Raw genomic sequence first — 21,509 nt, 5'->3', positions numbered from 1 at the left:
CTCTTTTAAAGAATACTGATAAGAACAAAAGAAATCTGATCAGGCCTGGGTGTCAGGAAAGGAGACTCCCACGAGGGTTTAAATATAGCTTTGAGAGGTTTTTGGGTAAATTCTCAGGGGAACATAAAATATTTGACAATGTTGTCATGTGTTAAGGTTTTCAGTCATCCAGGTTATAGTATATCCAAAACAGCTGAAAACAACTCATCCAGCTTCTTCGGTACTGAAGAAGGATGAGTGGTGAAACTCTACAAGTCCAGAGGACTTACTCTAAGCCACATTAAGTAGGATGCTGTGTAACATAGGGAAACAAACTAGTAATGTATCATGGGGAAAACGAAAGACAAAAAGGTACGCTGGTGTAATCTGATAGGAATGTGTTCCTTGTCTTTCAGTGTAACATTTGGCAAGAAGTCCCTTAACGTTATGACACTGAGTCAGTAAAGGTTGTCGCAGGTTGTTTATTTTGCTAGGCCAAAACATATCCACTTACAGTTCCTATTAACTCAGTTATATCCTGTATGTTACCAAACTGTTTACAGTAATAATTACGCTCTATGCTCCCTGAACTCTGTGTTCATTTCCTTTAATGATTCAGAACCTCAGTGAATGTAAAACACCTTGAACCAGTTTGGAAACCCTACTTTGCATATCAGGATATGAAAAGCCTGAAAATTAATGAAGTTAATTGTCTTAAAACGGTCCGACTTTGACTGTAACGATTAATTTGCCAGTTCATTAGGTACACTAGTGAAAACTAACGCATGCTAATATAACAGTCCTGCACTAAATCTTACATTCAAGAAGGTTGTGGCATTCAGCACTTGTTTAAAATAACTCAGACAGTTGTTGATTCAACTGTTCTTTCCTTTCAGAGGCTGTGGTTTGTAGAACTATTTATTGTGTTGTGTTGTTTCCATTATTTTGACAAGCGTAGACTAAACAACAGAAACACCTTTATGTTTAATTCAATCCAGTTTAACAGCACCACAAACTACATCCTCCACACAACTCATACAGTTGAATTACCACCTTTCTGACGCTGTTCGAACATTATAACATTATAAGCTGTTAATCAGTTAATATAAATTTAATTTGGTTTAGCTAAAAGATCATCTAACTATTTCCTCATGAAGGCAAAGAAACATAATTATGAAGAAGTCTGTGGTGGGATCAACAAATCCAACTCAGCGTACCAGAAAGTTCTAGTATTTCTATCTCAGTGGTGACGAGGCTGGTTTCAGAGAAACTGCTGCAGCTGTGGCTCAAACACCCTCCGGAAAGGAAGGTAGACAGGTGTACTCTTACAGAGCCCCGCCCCTTTTTAGGATGCTGCAACAAGCTCCACACCCGCCCACCCGTTCCTGCATCACCAGCACGGCATCAGTCTGACGTCTGCTGATTTAAGTCATTCCCGCAGGGATCAAGTGCACTTGGAGGAGAAAAACAGCCCGACAGAGAACATTTCTTCAACTCAACATTTAGTCGTCACAAAACAAAACAACAAAAACAAGTAAGTCCCTCAAATCTTTATCCAATCTCATTTTTTAGATTTGGATTCTCCTACATACTTGTTTTAAATGATTTATTATTATTATTCTTATTATTTTCCTCATGTTATACATTTGATTAATTTTAAGAGTTCATGTAAGTGTAACGAGATTTATCACATAATGTGTTTATTTAATTAAGTTCATTTTCCATCAAATAGTTCGACAAAGCTCGAAGTTTTGTGTTTAAATTTATTTAAAAGTCTGGGAAAAAGTGAGGATGGTAGATTTAATTGGTAATTATTTATATTGTAGTATACAATCATCCATCCATTATCTATAAATGGTTTCCCAGCAAGCATTATATTATATTAGTAGTTTTTTCTCATTAATTTATGTTTTTGTCTTCGTTTTTTCTTGACTTAAAATGAGTTTATCGCATTGTGGATCTGACTAAAATGATTTTATTGTACATTATTATTATTATTCTTTACAAAAATCAGATGTGTTATTTCAAATTCACAGTAGTTTTTAAGAGCTCCCCAGTCAGGATGCTAATTAAAAAGTTAATTTCTAAGATCTTTCAAATAGATTTTGCCCGACTCATTGTAATTTTCTCTTGTCTGTAATTGCTTCCTGGCAGAAATGCAGCGAGGATTGATCCTGTCGATCACCACAGTGATGGTTTTTGTGGCAATAGGTGTCCAAGGAACATCTCATTTGTCATTTGCCAATAACACACAGGTAGGTTTTCATTGAGCTTAATCCTCACAGGAGATTGCACCACAGCGACCTTTGTACTAAGCCGATAAGCTGTGTTTGTTTAAAAACCACTTTGACGAGTTTAAACTGCACCAGCTTCAGCAAGACAAACAATACAGGTGTTTATAGTGGAGCCCATAAAGCCGTTAGTTAGCTAGGATGGTTTTTAGTTTGTGTCCAAATGTCCATTTCTTGCATGTAGGTCTCTCTGCTCGTACTTTTATTGAGAAATGTTGATGCGGTTATGGCTCTTTTCCGAGAAGCAGTTTTGTTCGGCTTAAATGTAAGAGGAAAGTCTTCACACTGCCCTCATGTCACAGGTCAAAATATGTTTGTGTTTTTACAAAGTGCGCTAAAGTAAAGTTTGAGAAGCTCAAAAGGAACAGATAAAAAAAACGTAGTAGTAGTTGTAGTCCCTAATACGGGTCAAAATCCATTCCAATAACAACTTTTATAAGATGACATAATCAGAGGTCATTTGTCTCCATTGTAGCCCCATTATTCAACACTAAAGAAGATGAGTGTGTATAATTATAATCTGTCAAAATTCTTGAGTGGCCCTTCAATTTAGCCACCACCAGTAATGTCCTAAAACTATCATATAAAATGCAGAATCAGCGAAAAGTACTTCAAGGACATAAGGAAATAAGAATGCTGACTTTTGATATGTGTTTGTCCCTACCAGGTGTCCATCACTCGGGACGGTTGTGGAACCACTAAACTGTGTGTGGAGGTGCCAGATAACTGTGATCCTGCAGGAAACGACAGCTGTCTGTTTACGTCCATCAATGCCAGCCAACCAATGGCTCCAAATGGTGTCGAGCTGGGTTTTGAACTCAGTGGAAACTCCGCTGGGTACATCGCTGTGGGGCTCACCATGAGTGCAACTCAGGTACAGCGCACAAAACTATAGACTAATTCAGATTCTGGTATCATTAGCCAAAGGAATGTGCACCAAATATTGACAACTAGTTAAGTCATATGTTTGTCAGGGTTACTGATCTACAGATTATACAAATTTAAACGAAAAGCTCCAATATCAGTAGTGTTTCAGTTTCTGGTTGTCTTAGCTAGCTGGAAAAACCTTACCTAATTACTTATAAGCAAAAAAAAAGCAGATAGCAGTTCAACAAACATTTCAAAGTAAAACTTTTGAACTAGGAAGTTGACGCCTCAAAGGCAACATAATGCAAATACAGGCAACTTAGGGGCCGTCCACACAGAAACGCAAAAACACCAGAAACGCAGAAGTTTTGCATCGTTTTGGCCGATCGTCCACACGTATCCTGTAAACGCATAGCCCTAAAACGCACTTTTCTGAAAACGGGTCCCAGGGTGGAGAAATTCGCAAACGCAGCTCTTGCGTTTCTGTGTGGACAGACACAAACGGGGAAAACGATGACGTCATCGCCACACCCCCGAGCAGCCTTCCACCTCCGGCGAGACGTCTCATAACAACATCAACAACATTGGCGGACTACATGCTAGTTTTCCTGCTGGAGAAGATATTGAGCCTATTAGGGTTACCAGGGCAACATATCATGCTCCTGTGCCACCACGCTGAGCAAAAAAGGCGATTTGTAAACAGCGCTCAAGATTTGTGCGCATGCTCCGCCTCTTCCTCTCCGTTTTTGGTGAATTTCTGAAACCGAAACAGCGCCACCTATAGGCCTGGAATAGGAAGTAGCGTTTTCGGTCGAGCTGAAACGGATCCGTGTGGACGCGGATGTTTCTTGAAACGATGCCCTCGAAAACGGAGAGGGAAAAGATCGTTTTCGTACGTGTGGACGTGGCCTTAGTTGTATTATCCTAAATTTTACAGGTTAATGATTGACTCATGGCAAATATTGTACCAAGGACAATGACCATAGAGTATACATTTGTATTTAAAGTTACAGGACCATGTTCCCATCAAAAGAGACCATGTTCTGCTTATTTTTTTTTTATTATTTATTTAGACTTTTAATGGAAGTTGCCTCCTCAGAAGCAACATAATGCATATACAGGATACTTGTATGATCCAAGTTAATGATTGACTCATGGCAAATATTGTACCAAGGTCAATGACCATACAGTATACATTTGTATTTAAAGTTACAGGACCATGTTCCCATCAAAAGAGACCATGTCCTGCTTATTTTTTTTTATTTAGACTTTTAATAGACTTAACTAGGAAGTTGTCGCCTCAAAAGCAACATAATGCAAATACAGGCAACTTAGCTGTATGATCCTAGATTTTACAGGTTAATGACCGACTCATGGCAAATATTGTACCAAGGTCAATGACCATAGAGTATAAATCTGTATTCAAAGTGTCCTGCTTATATTTTTTTTTCATTCATTCATCTTCTGTAACCGCTTGTCCTGAGAAAGGTCAAGGGGTGGCTGGTGCCTGTCCCAGCTGTTAATGGGCGAGAGGTACACCCTGGACAGGTCTCCAGTCTATCACAGGGCTAACACAGAGAGACAGACAACCATTCACAGTCACACCTACGACCAATTTAGAATCACCAGTGAACCTAACGAGTATGTTACTGTGCCGCCCCGCTTATTTTTTTATTTAAACTTTTACTGGACTTATGATCGGTCCAAATGCAAACATCTAGAACAACGCCATGAGACGTTTAAGGCGTTAATATGTTATTTATTGAGTTAAGAGGCTGTCTTCATGTTCCATTATGTGACTTTTTCACTGCCGTGTCATTGGCTGACTGGAACATTCTCAGGCAGCTTTGCTACACCAAGATTTGTTTTACAATGAACATTTTTACGACCATAGCTTTTTAAAATGTTTTGTGATGAAATGAAAACAATGCACAAAACAAAAGAGTTTCCAGAACTTTGTGAGAGCTTGACATGGAAACAAAGGCCATGAGTTAAGTGAAACCAGTAGAAGGAAGTAGAAGAAAAATGCACACACACGCAGACAAAACAAGAAAGGTCGGAAACTCAGCTTTTGTCTGGACTGTTTCATCACTTTATTGACGTATTTCCAACCTTGGCATAGACACTGAAATGTGCCATTGTGTTCGCCTCAAGAATGCTAATCATATGAACCTTTCATCACTGCTTCATCTCCTCAGGGCACCACCATGCTTTTCATCTGCGGTCAAAACAGCTCCAAAGGTGACAATGAGACGTTCTTCTTCCAGACAATGCAAAGAAACAACAGCAACAATGAGCTGACTGAACTAGAGAGGGTGAGGCCTTGATTACAGTTAAATATTGTACTTATGAATTAATAAGAAATTAATGCACCTAAAACTCTTTTAAATCATGCCAGCAAATACACAGTGGAGTTTGAGGATTGGTCAAATTGTGCTTTCAGATTTTTCCTTAAAGTCCTCAAAAACACCACGCGTATCTCTTGATTGCTCAAAAAATAGGAGCATTTCACATTAACTCAACGTACTTTGTGTCTTTAGAGCGTGACAGAAATTCGAGGCGTGGTCAAAGGCAACTTGATCCAGTGCGAGTTCAACGTCCCCAACGTGAACGCCACCACCACCAGGAGCAGCCAAGACACCGCCTTCACCATCATCCTCGGGTCGGGAGAGGTAAATGGAGGTAAGTGCATTTATCCTATGTCTTTCCATATAAATAGACCCACATTTGAATATATGATTGCACCAAGACAATTACATGCTCTCAAAATGCGACATACCCACACATTTATCAATGTTTTATTAATCATTATATGTGTTCAATCTTACTATTTTTTACATATATTAAATCACTTGAATTGAATTTTATGGATTAAAGGTGCTATAAAAAAATAAAATAATTATTATTATTATGCAGGGGACCTTGGGAACCTCAATGTCACCCTGACCAGCAGCCTTCTGGATGTCACCGACCCAAACAGTGACACTCCTACTACACCAGCAACCACCGCCACCGCCGCCGCCACCGTCACCGTCACCATGACGACAGAATCAAGAGCCAGTGGTGCTCTCCATCCACGCGGTAATCAGCAACACCGCCCTTTCCATTTTCAGGCTGAAGATTTAGGGCCTCTCAGTTTGAGATGAATTAAAATAAATAAATAAATAAAATCTACAACTATTAATAGATAAAATGTCTTGTTCTCTTCCAGCTGTTTTGCTCCTGCTGAGCGTCCTCACACTGTCGGTCCTGAAGACAGACTGAAAGCGGTGGTGACCCAATGAAGACAGCTGATTTACAGACCAGCAGCTGTATACTGAGAGTCACTGTTTATAAAATGTTTTTATTTTACTAATTTAGAGATGCTCAGGGGATCTTTTGCACTGTACCTGATAACCACTTTGAGATGAAGGAACACACAGATGTTTTAATTTTTTAGTTTTCTGCAGAGTTTTGGAAACCGGCTTCCCCACGAGCATCGTCTGCAAATGGCAGATTTGCTCGCTCGCATGTAACCAGTCAGGATGTGGGACACTCAGGATGATTATTACATTTAACAATTTTATGTGAATTTACTGTGACTGTAATCTGTTGAACGGATGAGAGGAGAGTTCACCAAACACATAAATAATAATAATAAAAAATGAAATTATGTTTATCATTTGTGGTTTCATGTCATTGACTCGCACACATTTCTGCAAACAAAGGTGAAACAAAAGCAACTGGACTCATCCAAGTGGCTTTTTCAGGTCTAAATGACTGGTTGGGAGTTTAATAAGTGGTAACGTCTTAAGAAAACTTTGGTTTGTTTGTTTGGGTTTAATTTTTTTCATATAACATGACCTGGATGACTGAAAATCTGACACCCACAAATGACAGAGAATCTGCTTAAACCTTTAAACGCTCTAAAAGATTTTCCCCATCAGAGACCAGGAATCAGCAATTTGTATCTGTAGTTGTATCTTGCTGTTGTTGAAATCTACTGTTTACTGTTATTTTTAATCACAACATGCATTTTCCATCTTTACAGTGATGTACAGGAGTTAATTAGATTCTGGTATCTTTAGCCAAAGGAATGTGCACCAAATATAGTCAACTAGTTAAGTCATATGTTTGTCAGGGTTACTGATCTACAGATTATACAAATTTAATTTGTATAATCTTTGTATAATTTTAAACTTTGTTAATGAAAAGCTCCAATATCAGTAGTGGTTCAGTTTCTGGTTGTCTTAGCTAGCTGGCAAAACCTTACCTAATTACTTAGAAGCAAAAAAGCCAAGTGCAACAATCAAATGAAAATAAAAAAATAAAACAGACAAATAGGTAGCGTTAATTAAGGTTAATTTGCACTTTTTTCACAGATTATAATACACTATATTGCCAAAAGTATTCACTCACCCAACCAAATAATTGAATTCAGGTGTTCCAATCACTTCCATGTCCACAGGTGTATAAAATCAAGCACCTAGGCATGCAGACTGCTTCTACAAACATTTGTGAAAGAATGGGTCGCTCTCAGGAGCTCAGTGAATTCCAGCGTGGTACTGTGATAGGATGACACCTGTGCAACAAGTCCAGTCGTGAAATTTCCTCTCTGCTAAATAGTCCACAGTCAACTGTCAGTGGTATTATAACAAAGTGGAAGTGATTGGGAACGATGGCAACTCAGCCATGAAGTGGCAGGCCACGTATAATGACAGAGCGGGGTCAGCGGATGTCGAGGCTCATAGTGCGCAGAGGTCACCAACTTTCTGCAGAGTCAAGCACTACAGACCTCCAAACTTCATGTGACCTTCAGATAGGCTCAAGAACAGTGTAGAGAGCTTCATGGAATGGGTTTCCATGGTGAGCAGCTGCATCCAAGCCATACATCACCAAGTGCAATGTAAAGCGTCGGATGCGGTGGTGTAAAGCACAGCGCCACTGGACTCCAGAGCAATGGAGACACATTCTCTGGAGCGATGAATCACGCTTCTCCATCTGACAATCTGATGGATGAATCTGGGTTTGGCAGTTGCCAGGAGAACGGTACTTGTCTGACTGCATTGTGCCAAGTGTGAAGTTTGATGAAGGATGGATTATGGGTTGTTTGTTCAGGAGCTGGGCTTGGCCCCTTAGTTCCAGTGAAAGGAACTCTGAATGCCTCAGCATACCAAGAAGTTTTGGACAACTCCATGCTCCCAACTTTGTGGGAACAGTTTGGGGATGGACCCTTCCTGTTCCAACGTGACTGCGCACCAGCGCACAAAGAGTTTGGTGTTGAAGAACTTGACTGGCCTGCACAGAGTCCTGACCTCAACCCGATAGAACACCTTTAAGATGAATTAGAGTGAAGACTGCGAGCCAGGCCTTCTGGTCCAACATCAGTGTCTGACCTCACAAATGCGCTTCTGGAAGAATGGTAAACAAATTCCCATAAACACACTCCTAAACCTTGTGGAAAGACTTCCCAGAAGAGCTGAAGCTGTTAAAGCTGCAAAGGGTGGGCTGACGACATATTAAACTCTATGGATTAAGAATGGGACGTCACTTAAGGTCATATGCGTGTAAAGGCAGATGAGTGAATACTTTTGGCAGTATAGTGTATCTGAGGTAATATACATAAGATGTTAATGTACACTGCTACGTACAAGTAGCATTCAGTGTACATGTAGTATATATTTTAAGATTTAGACAATCTTTGTACATTTTTTTCTACTACATTTGATAAATTGTTCCCTGGCAGCCTTGCTATAAAGATACCTCTTTTTCAACCAAATAAAAGCGCTAGAGCCTGACGATTTAGGGCAAAGCTAAAGTATTTAGCAAAGACACAAATCTCAGAAATCCAGCGGAGAGTGTATAAGGCCAAAAACCTTTGGGTTCCTCTGATGAGAGACATTCAGGAGACTTTTATTGAATATAAACCACCATTATCACCAGACCACAGTGAGACTGGGCACAAATCTACAGATAAAACACAAAAGTTTTACTTCCTCCTCGTCCAAACAGTGAATAAAGCCCTGTTCACAGTTGACTGGCGTGGCAACAGGTGCTTTACATATGGCCATGCTTTATACATCTGTGTTGCATGAGACGCATTTGCACAGGAGAAGCAAAGTATGTATTTTACTAAAATTTACTGACATCATCCAGGATATAGTTACACCTCTGTGCTATTTGCTGCTTCCTCTTCATCACGTGTCAGAGCTAAATACCCTTTACACCTCTACACGCGACGATTGAGGTAATGAGTTTGAAAGCGAGAGCGAGCTGAAACAGAGACAAGCTCTGTTTGTTTGGACACGACACACGACTCAGATGTTATTCCAGATAAACCCCTCAGCATTTCATAACCAGGTGGTATTTATTTATTTATTTATTTATTTATTTATTTTATCTTCGCATCTTTTTCTCACAATGAAGTTACTTAGCTTGTGTTTCGTCAGTTTGGGCGTTTGGGGGAAAACGTGTAAGAAAAAAACAATGTAAAGATGTCTTTGAAAGGTTTTGCCAGATTGGGAAGTAAAAGTTAAAACAATCAGGAGCCAGAGACTGACTCGCCTGCAACTAAAGGAAGCTGTTCAATAAATACTAATTCTTCCTTTATCAATCCCCCGTGCATCTGACCCACCCATTCATTCATTCATTCATTCTGTCATTCACACAGTAATGTTTGCACTCAGAGGAGTGGGATGCCACGGGGCAACAGTTTAGACTATGGACCTGTGACCCTTCAGTCCCAGAGCTGCTTCTCTATCCACTACACTGGCGATTACACAATCTGGAAATTCACAGGGTTTTTTAAAACACCTTATTGATCACGGTGTCTACTCTGGTCAGGTAAATAACCACGGTTAGGTGTTCTCTAGCGACCCATTAAGACGGACTGCATGTGTCGGCTTGTGCACATTCAATACATACCTAGGAACTACATCCGGTTAATGGAAGCCAACGAATAGGAAGTTCATTTGTGAATTAACGTTTTAAAGTTTAGAAGTCCTCAGTGAAACGCTTCCACTCTGTTTCAAATTGGATTATAATAGCTGGTGTTATAGGGTATAGTGTGTAATTTGAATTTGTAATGTATTTGTACATATTGATTTTGTAATTTCAGTAAATGTTTTACCGTTTTTACCTTTTGCGCCTGTTGTCTAATTTGCATCATACCTAAAATTATATCTATATTGTGTACTGTATAGACAAATTAACAATCTCCACTTAATTTAGCATCAGCTTCAAAGCACAAACACAAATAATATTTTTTTTTATATAATTGTAAATCAAATCAGACGTCAAGGGGTTAATGGCTTGGAAAATTTCCAGACTCAAAGCCGTGAATGGTGGTGAAACTCTCTCAGCCCACCTATAGGCGGCACAGTGGAGAGGTGGTTAGCAGTGGTGCCTCACAGCGAGAAGGTCCCGGGTTTGAATCCATGGCCCATGGACTGGTTCCTTTCTGTGTGGAGTTTGCATGTTCTCCCTGTGTCTGCGTGGGTTCTCTCCAGGTTCTCCAGCTTCCTCCCACCGTCCAAAGACATGCTGGTTAGGTTCAGTGGTGATTCTAAATTGGCCGTAGGTGTGAGCGTGAATGTGAATGGTTGTCTGTCTCTCTGTGTTAGCCCTGCGATGGACTGGCGACCAGGGTGGACCCTGCCTCTTGCCCGATGACAGCTGGGATAGGCTCCAGCAGACCCCGCGACCCTTAACAGGAATAAGTGGTTACAGAAGATGAATGAATGAGTCCACCGCCACTGTTCAGAGAGGGTTTAAACAGACGTTCGGCAAAATATTTCCAGATATAGGTCCTTCTCGTGACCGTTGCAGGCTTGCTGCCAGCATCACTAGGCCCGGAGCTGTCAGAGGATATCATACGATTGGAGAAATATTCATTGGTTTTGGTCATTTGACTGAGTTTACAGACTCTACCGGTGCTAAAAAAGAATGTGGCATCTTTGGTTTTCATCGTATCATGACCTTGAAGACTCAGGATAATCGAAAACTAGAGTGCACGCACCTCTGGCAAGCATTTAAGATATGATTGATGTTTACAGATGGTTTAAGCTTCTCTCTAAATATATCCGAGTGGCCTGGGGTCTAGTTTACAACCCGTTGTCAGGAGTTGAAGCTACAAAATGTCACTCAAGACCTTCTGTAAAGTCAGATATTTATAGCTGTGCAGTTTTTATTTTGCATCAGCCACACTGGGCTCCCTTCTATCTGTACTATTATATTTATTGACAAATTTCTCTTATGTTTATATTTTGATAAAGCAGATTTTAACAAAAAAAGCATAGGCATTAATCAGATTTTAATATTTTATTGCAATTTATTCCTTTACAGTCAAACTTAAACTGAATAGTATAAAAAAAAAAAAACTGACACCGACATACAGACACACAAGGTCAAACGAACTGATGCTAAAAACTGTTTACTGTAGCTGAAATATTCGTCCTCGCGTTAAGACAATGTCCGTCGAGCTGTCGTCTCTGAGAACATTAGCGGTCCGCGTCGCTGCCTTCTCTCTCTCTCTCTCTCTCTCTCTCCCGACGAAGGCAAGTAACGACGACGCAGTAAAAAACACAAACCTGCTGTTACAGTGACACCGGACAAAAAAAAAAATAAACTAACAAAACAAAAAGAAAGAAAGAAACTGCTTTAGGGACAATGTGACGATAGTTTGTGTGTGTGTGTGTGTGTGCACCATGCTTGTGTTTGTTTTTGTGTGTGTGTGTGTGTGCGCACATTTGCTTTTCTATCTACAACATGAGTGTTAAAACAGGAGTCCGAGTTCCTACGGGAAGCTGCGAGCACGCTGCGGTCCGAGCGCCTACGAGTCGTCGTCGCCGTTGACACTGTCGCCGTCGTCGTCCCCTTCCACGTGCTCGCCTTCCTCCTCCTCCTCTTCCTCCTCATCCCTCTCTTGGCTCTTCACCTGTTTGTGTGTGAAAAAAAACTGAGGAATCAGTCATTATGTCTGATCAAACGGCTGCAGGATTCAAAAATATCTCTGCCTAGGTGACCGACAAATGCGTCTGATGAGCAGCGTTATCAAATTTCCCCCACCTCTTCTTCCTCCAGCAGGTCTCCCTCCTCTTCCTCCTCCTCGTCCTCATCCGAGTCGTTCATGTCCTGGCTCTGCCGTTCTCTCTTGATCACGTCGTCCTTCTTGTTGCTCGAGTGTGGGGGTGAGGTCACCTCTCCCGGCTCCGGTTTTATGCTCTTAGCTTCTGCCAAACACGAAGGTACGTTCATAAACGATTCTCTTGTCACACTGAAGCAGGTTAAAGGAACACGGCGAGGTCAAGCGATTTTATTTGCCTCGGTCGGTTTCCCCTCCTACCTGACTTCTTGCTGTGGTCCTTCTCCATACGCTCCAGACTCTCCAGCAAATCATCCACTTTGCTCTTGATCTGGGTCAGCTCCTTCTTGATGGTCTGCAGCTCATCCACTTTCACTGCACAGACAGAAAGAAGGGAGGGACGTAGGGACGGAGGTTAGAAAAGACGTCCCATTGAGCAGTGTTCACAGTGTTCACGTTCAAACACTCACTCGTCCTGGATGAGTAAGTCCTCTGACTGCTCTTGGATGAGGAGGAGAAGCTGCTCTTGGTTCGCCGGCTGCTTCCTCCGCTCAGGCTGACCCGCGGGCGTTTGGACGGGATCACGGCCCGAGACAGAGGGGGAGGCGGGGCGGGGACACGGGACGGGTAGGAGTACATTCTGGTGTCGAGACAAAAGGGAAACAGATAATGAACAGAATTCGGGCTGTGATGGACGTGGATGTTTTTATAGATCTGAGTGAAGGCCCTACACTCAGATGCCACTTCATTAGGTACACTAGTGGAAACATTCTTCATCTTTATGAAGGTTATGGTATTTAAAGATTAGTTTAAAATAAATGAGAAAGCTGTTGATTCAACCGTGCTTTCTTTTTGGGGGCTCTGGTTTGTAGTACTATTGAACAGACACGTTTCTATTATTTTGACCACCCCATTTTAGCACTTAAGCGCTCAGTTCAGTCCAGTTTAACAGCACCATTAACTGCATCCTCCAAAAATGATCATAACAGTTGAATCACCACCTTTTTGACGCCGTTTCTACATAAACTGAAGATTCAGCGTGGGACTGTTATAATAGAATAAATTAGTTTATACTGGCGTACCTAATGAACTGGTGAGTGAGTGTACGCTACCATCCCTACGCTCTTTTTAAAGCTTTGTCAAGATGAAGGTTACGAGAACATTTCACTCACCTGTCGTAATAATCTCTCTGAAAATCGTAGTCAAGGTCAAATGATGAACTGCTACTGTAGAAGTAAAAGACAAATTATGATTAAAATATTATTCCAGGCGTTTTCTTAAAAAAAAAAAATATATATATACATATACATGTTAGTTATTACTCATACTGATTATGTTTTATTTTCATGCAGATAAAAACTCATTTCTGGCTAGCTCTGTGTCTGGTGTTGCTAACAGCCGTGACATTGCTGTGCTACTCTCACTGAGAAATGACCTGTACATGTCTCCAGCGGAGCGTTTGGTGGTTTTTGACCTGTGTGGTTTTGGTTCTCCAGCCAGGTTGATGTCTGAGGGGGAGAAACAGAGAGAACACAACACACAGAGACTTCAGATTTAGTCGCAGATTATCAGAAAAACAACAAGCATTGAAAGTTATACTCTTGCATCCTGCATATCTCACAAAGCTCAGGGGGTTTTCCTCAAACAAAAATACTCAGAATATTGACAGAGAGCCCAGGATCCAGCTTTAAGCATCACTTAAACAACTTTATCCATCTGTTATCCCAAATTTAAGTGCTGGAACTATAGATAGACAAATATACTAAGGAGTAACTATTAAAGTAGCTTCGATGCTAAATCCTCACCAAGTACTTGTCCAACAATCATCCTTCCATCCTCTCCCGCGACGGCAGCTCGGGCGTTCCTCTCGTTCGAGTACTGAACGAAGGCGTAGCCCTTGTGGATGGAGCAGCCGACGACCTTCCCGTACTTGGAGAAGATGGCCTCGACGTCCGCCTTGGTGACGAGCAGGGTGTTGAGGTTGCCGATGAAGACCCGGGAGTTGAGGGAGCGCGGGTCGGTCTTGTTGGTGACGTTGCTGCTGGCCATCAGGCTGGAGGTGGTGGGTGATCGACTGGCGGGGAGACACAACAGACACACGCCGCTCGTTTAGTGGGCAGGGCGAGACACGCGCGCCGCTCTCGGCGGCTGTCGTCGAGGCAAAACTCTGTGGCTACCCCAAGTGAAAGGACCAAAAGCGTGAGCGTTTGCGGCGGGTATCCTTTCTTTAGCTAATGCGTATTGGCTTTGGTATAATCAGCGAAAACAAGTAAAATATTTTTCAAAAGGAGCCCGAAAAGAAAGAACTGAGAGTAGTCAACTCAAACAGACAAGATATGAAAGTGAGGAAGTCTTAGCCTGGAAGCAAGACCAACAGCCCACCACCCACAATTATTATTATTATTTTTTTTTGCGGCATAAATCGGTCTGGAGTTGCTCCGTTGGAAAATGATTATGCTCCAGCTTTAGATCTTGGAGGCTAATCTGATTATATGGAAGCACTTTATGTTGTGATGGACAGAAGAGTATCAGCAAGGTTTGAGCACCATGGAGTTTAATTAGTTTACAACAAAATGGCTATTATTATTGGTTGTAGGACTATCTAATTGCATGCATTTGTTTTTTTTCCTCCTCTCCTCTGCATCGGTTTAAAAAAAAACGCGCCCTATAATGAAATCTAAATCTGAACTCATATTCATATATTTTGTCAGAATAATACCACAGTGTATTTGCTAACAACTAAACATAGCAGAAAAGCCTTTAAATTAAAAACACGTATAGATCTTTGCTAAACATGGAGCAAAACACAAACAGCTCTGCTATAAGAAGTGCAAAGGGTAGAGTCTGCACCGTTAGGATGTTGTGATTATAATAAGCTGCCTACCGATGGTTATCGTTTGTTTGGACACACATTCATCCAACCAACCAACACTGCTCTCTGGTGTTGATTTGAACATGCAAACTAAAATGTCTGAACTACTTAATTTAATCGGAAGGTTATTGAGAAAATTTACGAAGAGCAGAGATTTATATTCAAAGATATGCAACTGTTATAATCACACCAGATATTTGTTAATGTGACATTTATAACGTTTCATACCAGAAGTTCTCAATTTTTTCTCGAAGCTCAGTGTATTCAGGATTTAAAAGTTGGGTCCTACTCACAAACTAAGTATTTTAACTGATTATCTTTAATTCTGTTTATGCTTACGTACAATATTTAATTTCTTATGCTCAGAGAGTTGTATTATTTAGCTATACTTGCGGACAGAGTACATTTAAGCTATAATCAGATGGTGTTTTATCACAGAGTTTCCCTACGGAGCTGGTAGTTAATTATTAGTCAAGCAACAACAAAACCTGACTTATTAATATCCACTGTTATCTTTGAGGCTATGTATATGTGCTTATCTGGCGCCGTGTAGCTGAACAATCCTCTAAACGTTCCCTAAACAGAGTGAGCAACGTTCCTAACGGACACAGAGAAGAGTGTGAAGCCCAGAGGTGTGAGTGAGGGAGACGTGAACATGAAAAGCAGTGGCATCAGTAACAGTAACCCCCCGGCTCACAGGGGGGGGGGGGTTTAACATTCATCACTCACTCCATAGCGTCTGTGTGCAGGGCTGTCGTCTGTCTGATGTTTGACACTGGGAGGGGGGCTGGGTTCAGTTTGGGCTGGTGTCTCGACCTTCACCTTCGCCCCTCGCGATTTATACTGAGGTGACAGAAAACATACCTCAGTCAAGCTGAGCAGGGTTATCGTGTACCAAGTCTTACCTGGTTGGGAGGGTTGGGGGGTGGGGGGGGAAAAGCTGGAAGCTAGCCACAACTAGACTGGGACTAGATCTTAGTACAGGTAAAAGGGGGATCATCTAGTGTTTAAACATGAGCTGTGTGAGGAGGAGGAGGAGGAATACATGACAGATCCAAGACTAAAAGCAAAAATTATTACATTATTTTATTTTTTATCTGCAGAAAAGTGCACCTGTTTGCTCCACACGTGCTTTGTTTATGTGTAGCCCACAAAAAGCACGGTTGTACCAGCACATTTGAGGAGTAGTATCTGTAGAAATCTATTTAATCCTCAAGTCCTTTAACAAGAATAGATGCATAGATTAAAAAAAAAAAACTGTAAAAAGCTAAGGTCATGTTAAAGAGCGTTTCCTGTTTAGACAAACGGAAAGGAAATACTGATTAATGACGTGTCAAATCAACAAAACAGGAAATTTCTAGTTGGGTTAGTTTATCAGAGATGTAACAGATTAATAATCACTTTTAACCTAAAAATAAATTGGAGTGTAGCTTATAATAGTGTACACATGAGCGCTGTTATTGTCCACATTATTATTATTATTAGCCTTATTGCAGCTCTGATGTTGAGATTAACCACCACCATTATAGCATAGGGGACAATGCTAATTAAATGGGCGTAAAGTATGTGAGCGAGTCACTATTAGCTCTCAGTAATGTCATAAATGTTAGGGTGCATAATTACTTCCTACGTTACGTAAAAGGGCCCCTGTTGTACGTGCAGTTTCCCCTCTTATAAACATCATACAGTCACTTGCCAGTTCATCAAGTACACGTGAAAGTATTCTAATATAACAGCCCTGAAGTAAATCTTCATGATTTTTGTTGTGGCGATTTAGCATTTGTTGAAAATAACAGCTGTTAAATCAACCGTTTTCTCAAGTTGGAGGCTGTGGTTAGTACAGCTATTGAATTGCATTTTGAAAATCCCATTTTAGTCAATGGGCTCAGGTAAATAAACACTTTTGTTTTTTTAATTAGATTAAATTACTACATCCTCTTGAAGAACCACATTTTTTAAGCCATTTAAACAGCGGAGGATGGAGGATTTAGCGCAGGACTGTTGGGTTCCTTCCAACTAGTGTACCTAATGTATTGGCAAGTGATTGTATTTATTGGCTGCATCTCTAACGAACTGATTAAATGGGTTTAATGTGTGTTATCTGCGGCCTAGGGGTGAATGTGAAGGCGTCAGTAGATTCTTATACACATAAACAGCCATAAAACTCTTTCAGTTTAAAATGTTTAATTAATCGTACACTACCGGTCTAAAGTTTTAGAACACCACACTTTTTTCCAGTTTTCTACTGAAAATTATTCAGTTGAGTGTCTCATTGCACTCTGAAATGAAAGCATAGAACAATTAATTAATTTGAGTTGAAAAAGAAATCATGGAATCAATTTATAGACCAAAATGTAATCTAAACTTTTGACTCATTTTGGCAGATATAACAGCTGAACACACTCGTGGCTTTCTTTCTACAACAGAAATCAAATATTCTTCAGAAAGTTCTTCCCAAGTCTGTTGCAGAAGTTCCCATAAATGTTTGGCACTTGTAGGTTGCTTGGCTTTCACTCTTCTGTCCAGTTCATCCCAAACCAGCTCCATGGGGTTTAAGTCTGGAGACTCCATGGAGCCACTCCATGTTTTCAAGCTCATCATCTTGTTCTTTCTTCCTGAGGTAGTTCTGGCATAGCTTGGACCTGTGTTTTGGGTCACTATCTTGCTGTAGGATGAACCTCTGACCAACTAGGCGCATACCAGAGTGTATTGCATGGCGCTGCTGAATGCTGTGGTAGCCGTTTTGGTTCAGGATGCCTCTCACTCTGGATCCAGCAAAACAGCCCCAGACCATCACACTTCCTCCTCCATGTTTGACAGTCGATGTCACACACACAACCATCCTCTCGCCTACTCTTCAGCAGCCCAATGGCCCAGACGAGCCTTTTTGTCTTAGTCTGACATCTTAGCAACGGCTTTTTTGCTGCAACTCGTCCTGTCAAACCTGCAGCTCCAAGTCTTCTCTTCACAGTTGAAACTGAGACTTGCTTACTACGACCACTATTAAGCTGTGCTTGAAGCTGTTGTCCTGTGAGCCGCCCATCACGCAAGCTGTTAACTCTCAGAAACTTGTCCTCTGATTCAGTTGTGGCTCTGGGTCTGCCAGACCTCTTCCTGTCAGAGTTTCCCCCAGTTTCTGAGTGCCTGTACTCACTGACACCTTCACTTTCTTTGCAATTTCCCTGTAGTAAAGACCTACATTTTTAAGTTTTATGATGGTCTGTCTCTCTTCCATCGTTAATTGCCCTTTTGTCGCCATTTTTGTATCAACACACTACTTTCTGAAGCACAATACTGTTCACCTGACGCTCATGAGGGTCTGGTACCACAGTGTGTTCCAACGCTGCTTTTATGCAGACAGAGGGGGTTGTAAGTAACCAAGGAAAGTTGGAACACCTGTAGGAATTAGTAGCACCAGCTTTCAAGGCTGATTTAAGCTTCACTGCTGCAGAACAGCTTTAAGTTGTTAACCCACTCTGTGTTCCCTGAAAGAGGCCTTTTTGTATAATTCTGAAAAGTACATTATTTTTAAGATTTGGGTAACCAAACCTTTTTTTTTTTTTTTTTAAACCTCTGGCTGTTCAGTACTTATCTTTGTACCATTTCAAGCTATTCATTGGACTTGAATTGCAATAAATAACTGGAAAAATTATGGTGTTCTTAAACTTTTGACCGGTAGTGTATGTGTATTTGTAACATTATGCAACAAAACTGGCAGTCCAAAGCTTTCAAAATCAGCAAAATCCCTCTTCATCATCAAAGGAGAAAAACACGAGAAAAATCTAATCCACAAAAAAAAAAAAAAAAAAAAAAAAAAAAATCAGCCAGAAAAGTAAAATCTAATAATAATTAAAAAAAAAAAAAAAAAAATCCAAAAAAATCCAAAAAAATTACCTAAACCATCCACAACACACCCGCCTGGACCACGACAGCGCCCCCACCAGGCCTCAGTGTAAAACACAGGCCCCGCGCTAGCCTTGCGGGCTCAAAGCCGGCTAGCATGGAAACCGTTAGCCAACCACCAATTGAAAATCATCCAAAAAAAAAAAAAAAAAAAAAAAACACACCTCAGACTCAGTTCATTTGCTTGAGGGGAAAAAACAAAACCTGCAAAATTCAAGTAAACGTGTAGTCGATAATCTGCAATCAATCTGGGATCAGGATGACGCTGCAGCTATCAAACCAAAGGAGCCTCTGACGCTGTTAGCTAATGCTAACGTTAGCTGGCTGAAAAGCGTGCCAAAAACAAATCAGTCCAGTCAAGGAAAAGTCTTCACAATAAAGGCTACAAAAATAAAGCTACACAAACTTGCAAAAACAGATGAAACCGTAGCTAAGATGCATCCAAAGCGTCGTGTTTCTAAAAACCACAACCAGCGCTTTTTTTTTTTTTTTTTTTTTTTTGAGGGAGATGGGGGTTGAACGTCTCCGAGTTAGCTAAGCTAGCTACCTCGCTAGCCAGCACATAACGTCCTGTCCACTCGCAAAATAGAAAAAGCACCGTAGAAAAAAATCCAAAAACAAAAGAAAAAGGAAGGAAAAATGAAAAATGTCTGGGAACAAAATACTCACCACGACCTTTACGAGCAAAATGTCTTGCTTTCAGTAAAATCTGTCAAATTGTTACTTAGGTCGTCCTGTCGGAGCACAAACGGTTCGCCCCCTGAACAGCGAGCTAGCTTTCTTCTAGCCACACAGCTAACGTAACTGGCTATGGCGCAGTAGTGGCAAGGGGTGCTGGTTTTGTATCACGGGGCAGCCCGAGGGGGAGGAGTAAGTAACCACGGCATCACTCAAATAACACCGCCCATTTCGGTGTGACACGGTACATAAAACATACCCACATTTTGTCTTCGAAAATCAGCCCGTCTTGCCTTCACAATAAAACCTCCACAGACGTCGTCTTTTGTTTGTTTTTTTAAATCTACTTAAAACGTCGATTTAGGAGACAAGCGAGTAAGTTTGTGGTCACCAATTGTAAATTATATCCGTGTGACGTTACAAACACATTTTATTTATTTTTTCCCTGTTGCTTAAACACAAAAAATAAGCTATTTTTTTAATGAGGTACATTAAATTCTCTTTAAACATCGTTAAACTGTGATTTAATGTATTCAAAGAGCCACTGATGATTCCAATAAATAGATTTGTATTTAGAAATGATAATTATATTATAGTTTTTCTGCCAATCAGTCTAATATAAGCCATCTTTACGTATTCCTTTTCACAAATGTCTGCACCACATGTACAGCTTGTATTTTGCTAAATTATTATTTAAAATACGTATCGCAAAAAGAACTTGGCGTACAAATGGTACTGTGCTCACATCCTGTAAAAGCTTGCATGTGTCTTTGAACTGTGATGTTCTCTATAAATATTCTCCTTACTAAAGATTTAAAGACGCCTTTAGAGACTGGGGCCATGTGAAACTATCAGTATTTTATATTAAAACTAAATAACTGAATGGATGATTGAATTTGCCAAACAAAACTATATAATCTAGTCCTGTGAAATGAATTTATTTTTATAGGAAATTGAATTAAAACGTATGCAACCTGTCCCTGAGTTTCATCTGACAGGAGATAATGTCACAAGGTCTGCAAAACCTTTATGTTAATGAATATATAGGAAAGACAAATATTTAATGTTTTATTTCACTCAAATTACACGAACAAGGCCGGGAAGTTCTTGCCAATGTATTTACTCTGGAAACAGAATTTTGTAAATGGATATAGTGGATTATAATTATTATATATAACAAAAAACTGCTCATATGAAATAGTGTTATGTGCCTGACTTATCAGGTTAGTTGACGTATTCATATAATCATTGCATTGCTGCTTTCAAATGGTGGATCATGAGAACAATGTAAAAACAGAAGGTGGCAGTGTTGTTACAAAATTAAATGAATGAGATGAACGTTAAACAGCTCAAATTTGACATATTTTGACCTCTGAAGAAATGATTTGTAAGAAGGCTGTCTGGTACCCCCTGAAACAATCACAACAAAACACTCAAGTCACAAAAATGCAGATTACGATACAGTTTAATCTCACTGCAGCAGGTCAGGTATGTGCAAGGGCTGCATCCCCTTTATTATTAAGACTAAAATGCCTGGAACAGTGTGCTTTTGTTGTCTCTGCGTTGGGAAAAGGTTTGGGAATAGTGCGGCAAATGAACTGATCGCCTTTACATCTGTCTCTACTGCACTCACAAATAAAATGATGTTCGATAACTGTGAAGACGAAAAGTTGAAAGCGAAATTTGCTCCTGGGATTTGTAGAGACGTTACAACACACCTGTACAGTCAAAACAGATGTAAAAAGCACATTAACAGAGCTACGCTTTACATATTCACACAAAAATACAGGTGTAAATGTCCTGCTTTGGAAACCAGCCATCCATGTGGTTAACACCTACCTAAGCATTGCACCCTTTC

The 21,509-nt window shown here is 40.5% G+C and overlaps 2 protein-coding genes across 5 annotated transcripts; one reads left to right on the top strand and one right to left on the bottom strand.

The window, feature by feature from the left end:
* The first annotated feature begins 2,003 nt into the window (after positions 1-2,003).
* LOC311489179 (putative ferric-chelate reductase 1) lies at positions 2,004-7,026 on the top strand. The gene is made up of 6 exons (XM_084546127.1): positions 2,004-2,234; positions 2,938-3,144; positions 5,336-5,452; positions 5,678-5,819; positions 6,054-6,218; positions 6,349-7,026. Exons 1-6 carry the CDS (start codon positions 2,136-2,138, stop codon positions 6,399-6,401), a joined length of 783 nt encoding a protein of 260 aa, XP_084402253.1. The 5' UTR covers positions 2,004-2,135; the 3' UTR covers positions 6,402-7,026.
* Positions 7,027-11,420: 4,394 nt separating this feature from the next.
* On the bottom strand, positions 11,421-19,834 carry LOC311489280 (heterogeneous nuclear ribonucleoprotein C). Of its 4 annotated transcripts, none has more exons than XM_084546289.1 (9): positions 19,643-19,834; positions 15,800-15,913; positions 14,004-14,272; positions 13,634-13,706; positions 13,371-13,424; positions 12,669-12,838; positions 12,460-12,573; positions 12,183-12,346; positions 11,421-12,072 (listed from the first exon to the last, which is right to left on the bottom strand). In XM_084546289.1, the coding sequence occupies exons 2-9, from the start codon at positions 15,802-15,804 to the stop codon at positions 11,947-11,949; spliced, it is 975 nt and encodes a 324-aa protein (XP_084402415.1). In that variant the 5' UTR covers positions 15,805-15,913; positions 19,643-19,834; the 3' UTR covers positions 11,421-11,946. The 4 variants fall into 4 exon arrangements, with proteins under 4 accessions (XP_084402415.1, XP_084402417.1, XP_084402416.1 ...); XM_084546291.1 differs by having other exon boundaries at positions 11,421-12,051; positions 19,643-19,815; XM_084546290.1 differs by having other exon boundaries at positions 12,183-12,343; positions 19,643-19,780.
* Between the last annotated feature and the right edge of the window lie 1,675 nt (positions 19,835-21,509).

This window comes from Chelon labrosus (genome assembly GCF_963514085.1).
Source record: "Chelon labrosus genome assembly, chromosome: 6".
Classification (NCBI taxonomy): Eukaryota; Metazoa; Chordata; class Actinopteri; order Mugiliformes; family Mugilidae; genus Chelon; species Chelon labrosus.
This window is presented reverse-complemented; position numbering and strand designations above follow the sequence as displayed.

What these genes read in the sequence shown, in the direction of transcription:
- LOC311489179 (XM_084546127.1), top strand. Translation starts at nt 2,136, where the DNA reads ATGCAGCGAGGATTGATCCTGTCGATCACCACAGTGATGGTTTTTGTG. An exon ending in AGCTGACTGAACTAGAGAGG is followed by an intron (nt 5,453 to 5,677) that starts GTGAGGCCTTGA and finishes TTGTGTCTTTAG; the next exon opens with AGCGTGACAGAAATTCGAGG. An exon ending in TGGTGCTCTCCATCCACGCG is followed by an intron (nt 6,219 to 6,348) that starts GTAATCAGCAAC and finishes GTTCTCTTCCAG; the next exon opens with CTGTTTTGCTCCTGCTGAGC.
- LOC311489280 (XM_084546289.1), bottom strand. An exon ending in GATTGTTGGACAAGTACTTG is followed by an intron (nt 13,707 to 14,003) that starts GTGAGGATTTAG and finishes TCTCCCCCTCAG; the next exon opens with ACATCAACCTGGCTGGAGAA. An exon ending in ACCTGCTGGAGGAAGAAGAG is followed by an intron (nt 12,073 to 12,182) that starts GTGGGGGAAATT and finishes CTGATTCCTCAG; the next exon opens with TTTTTTTTCACACACAAACA.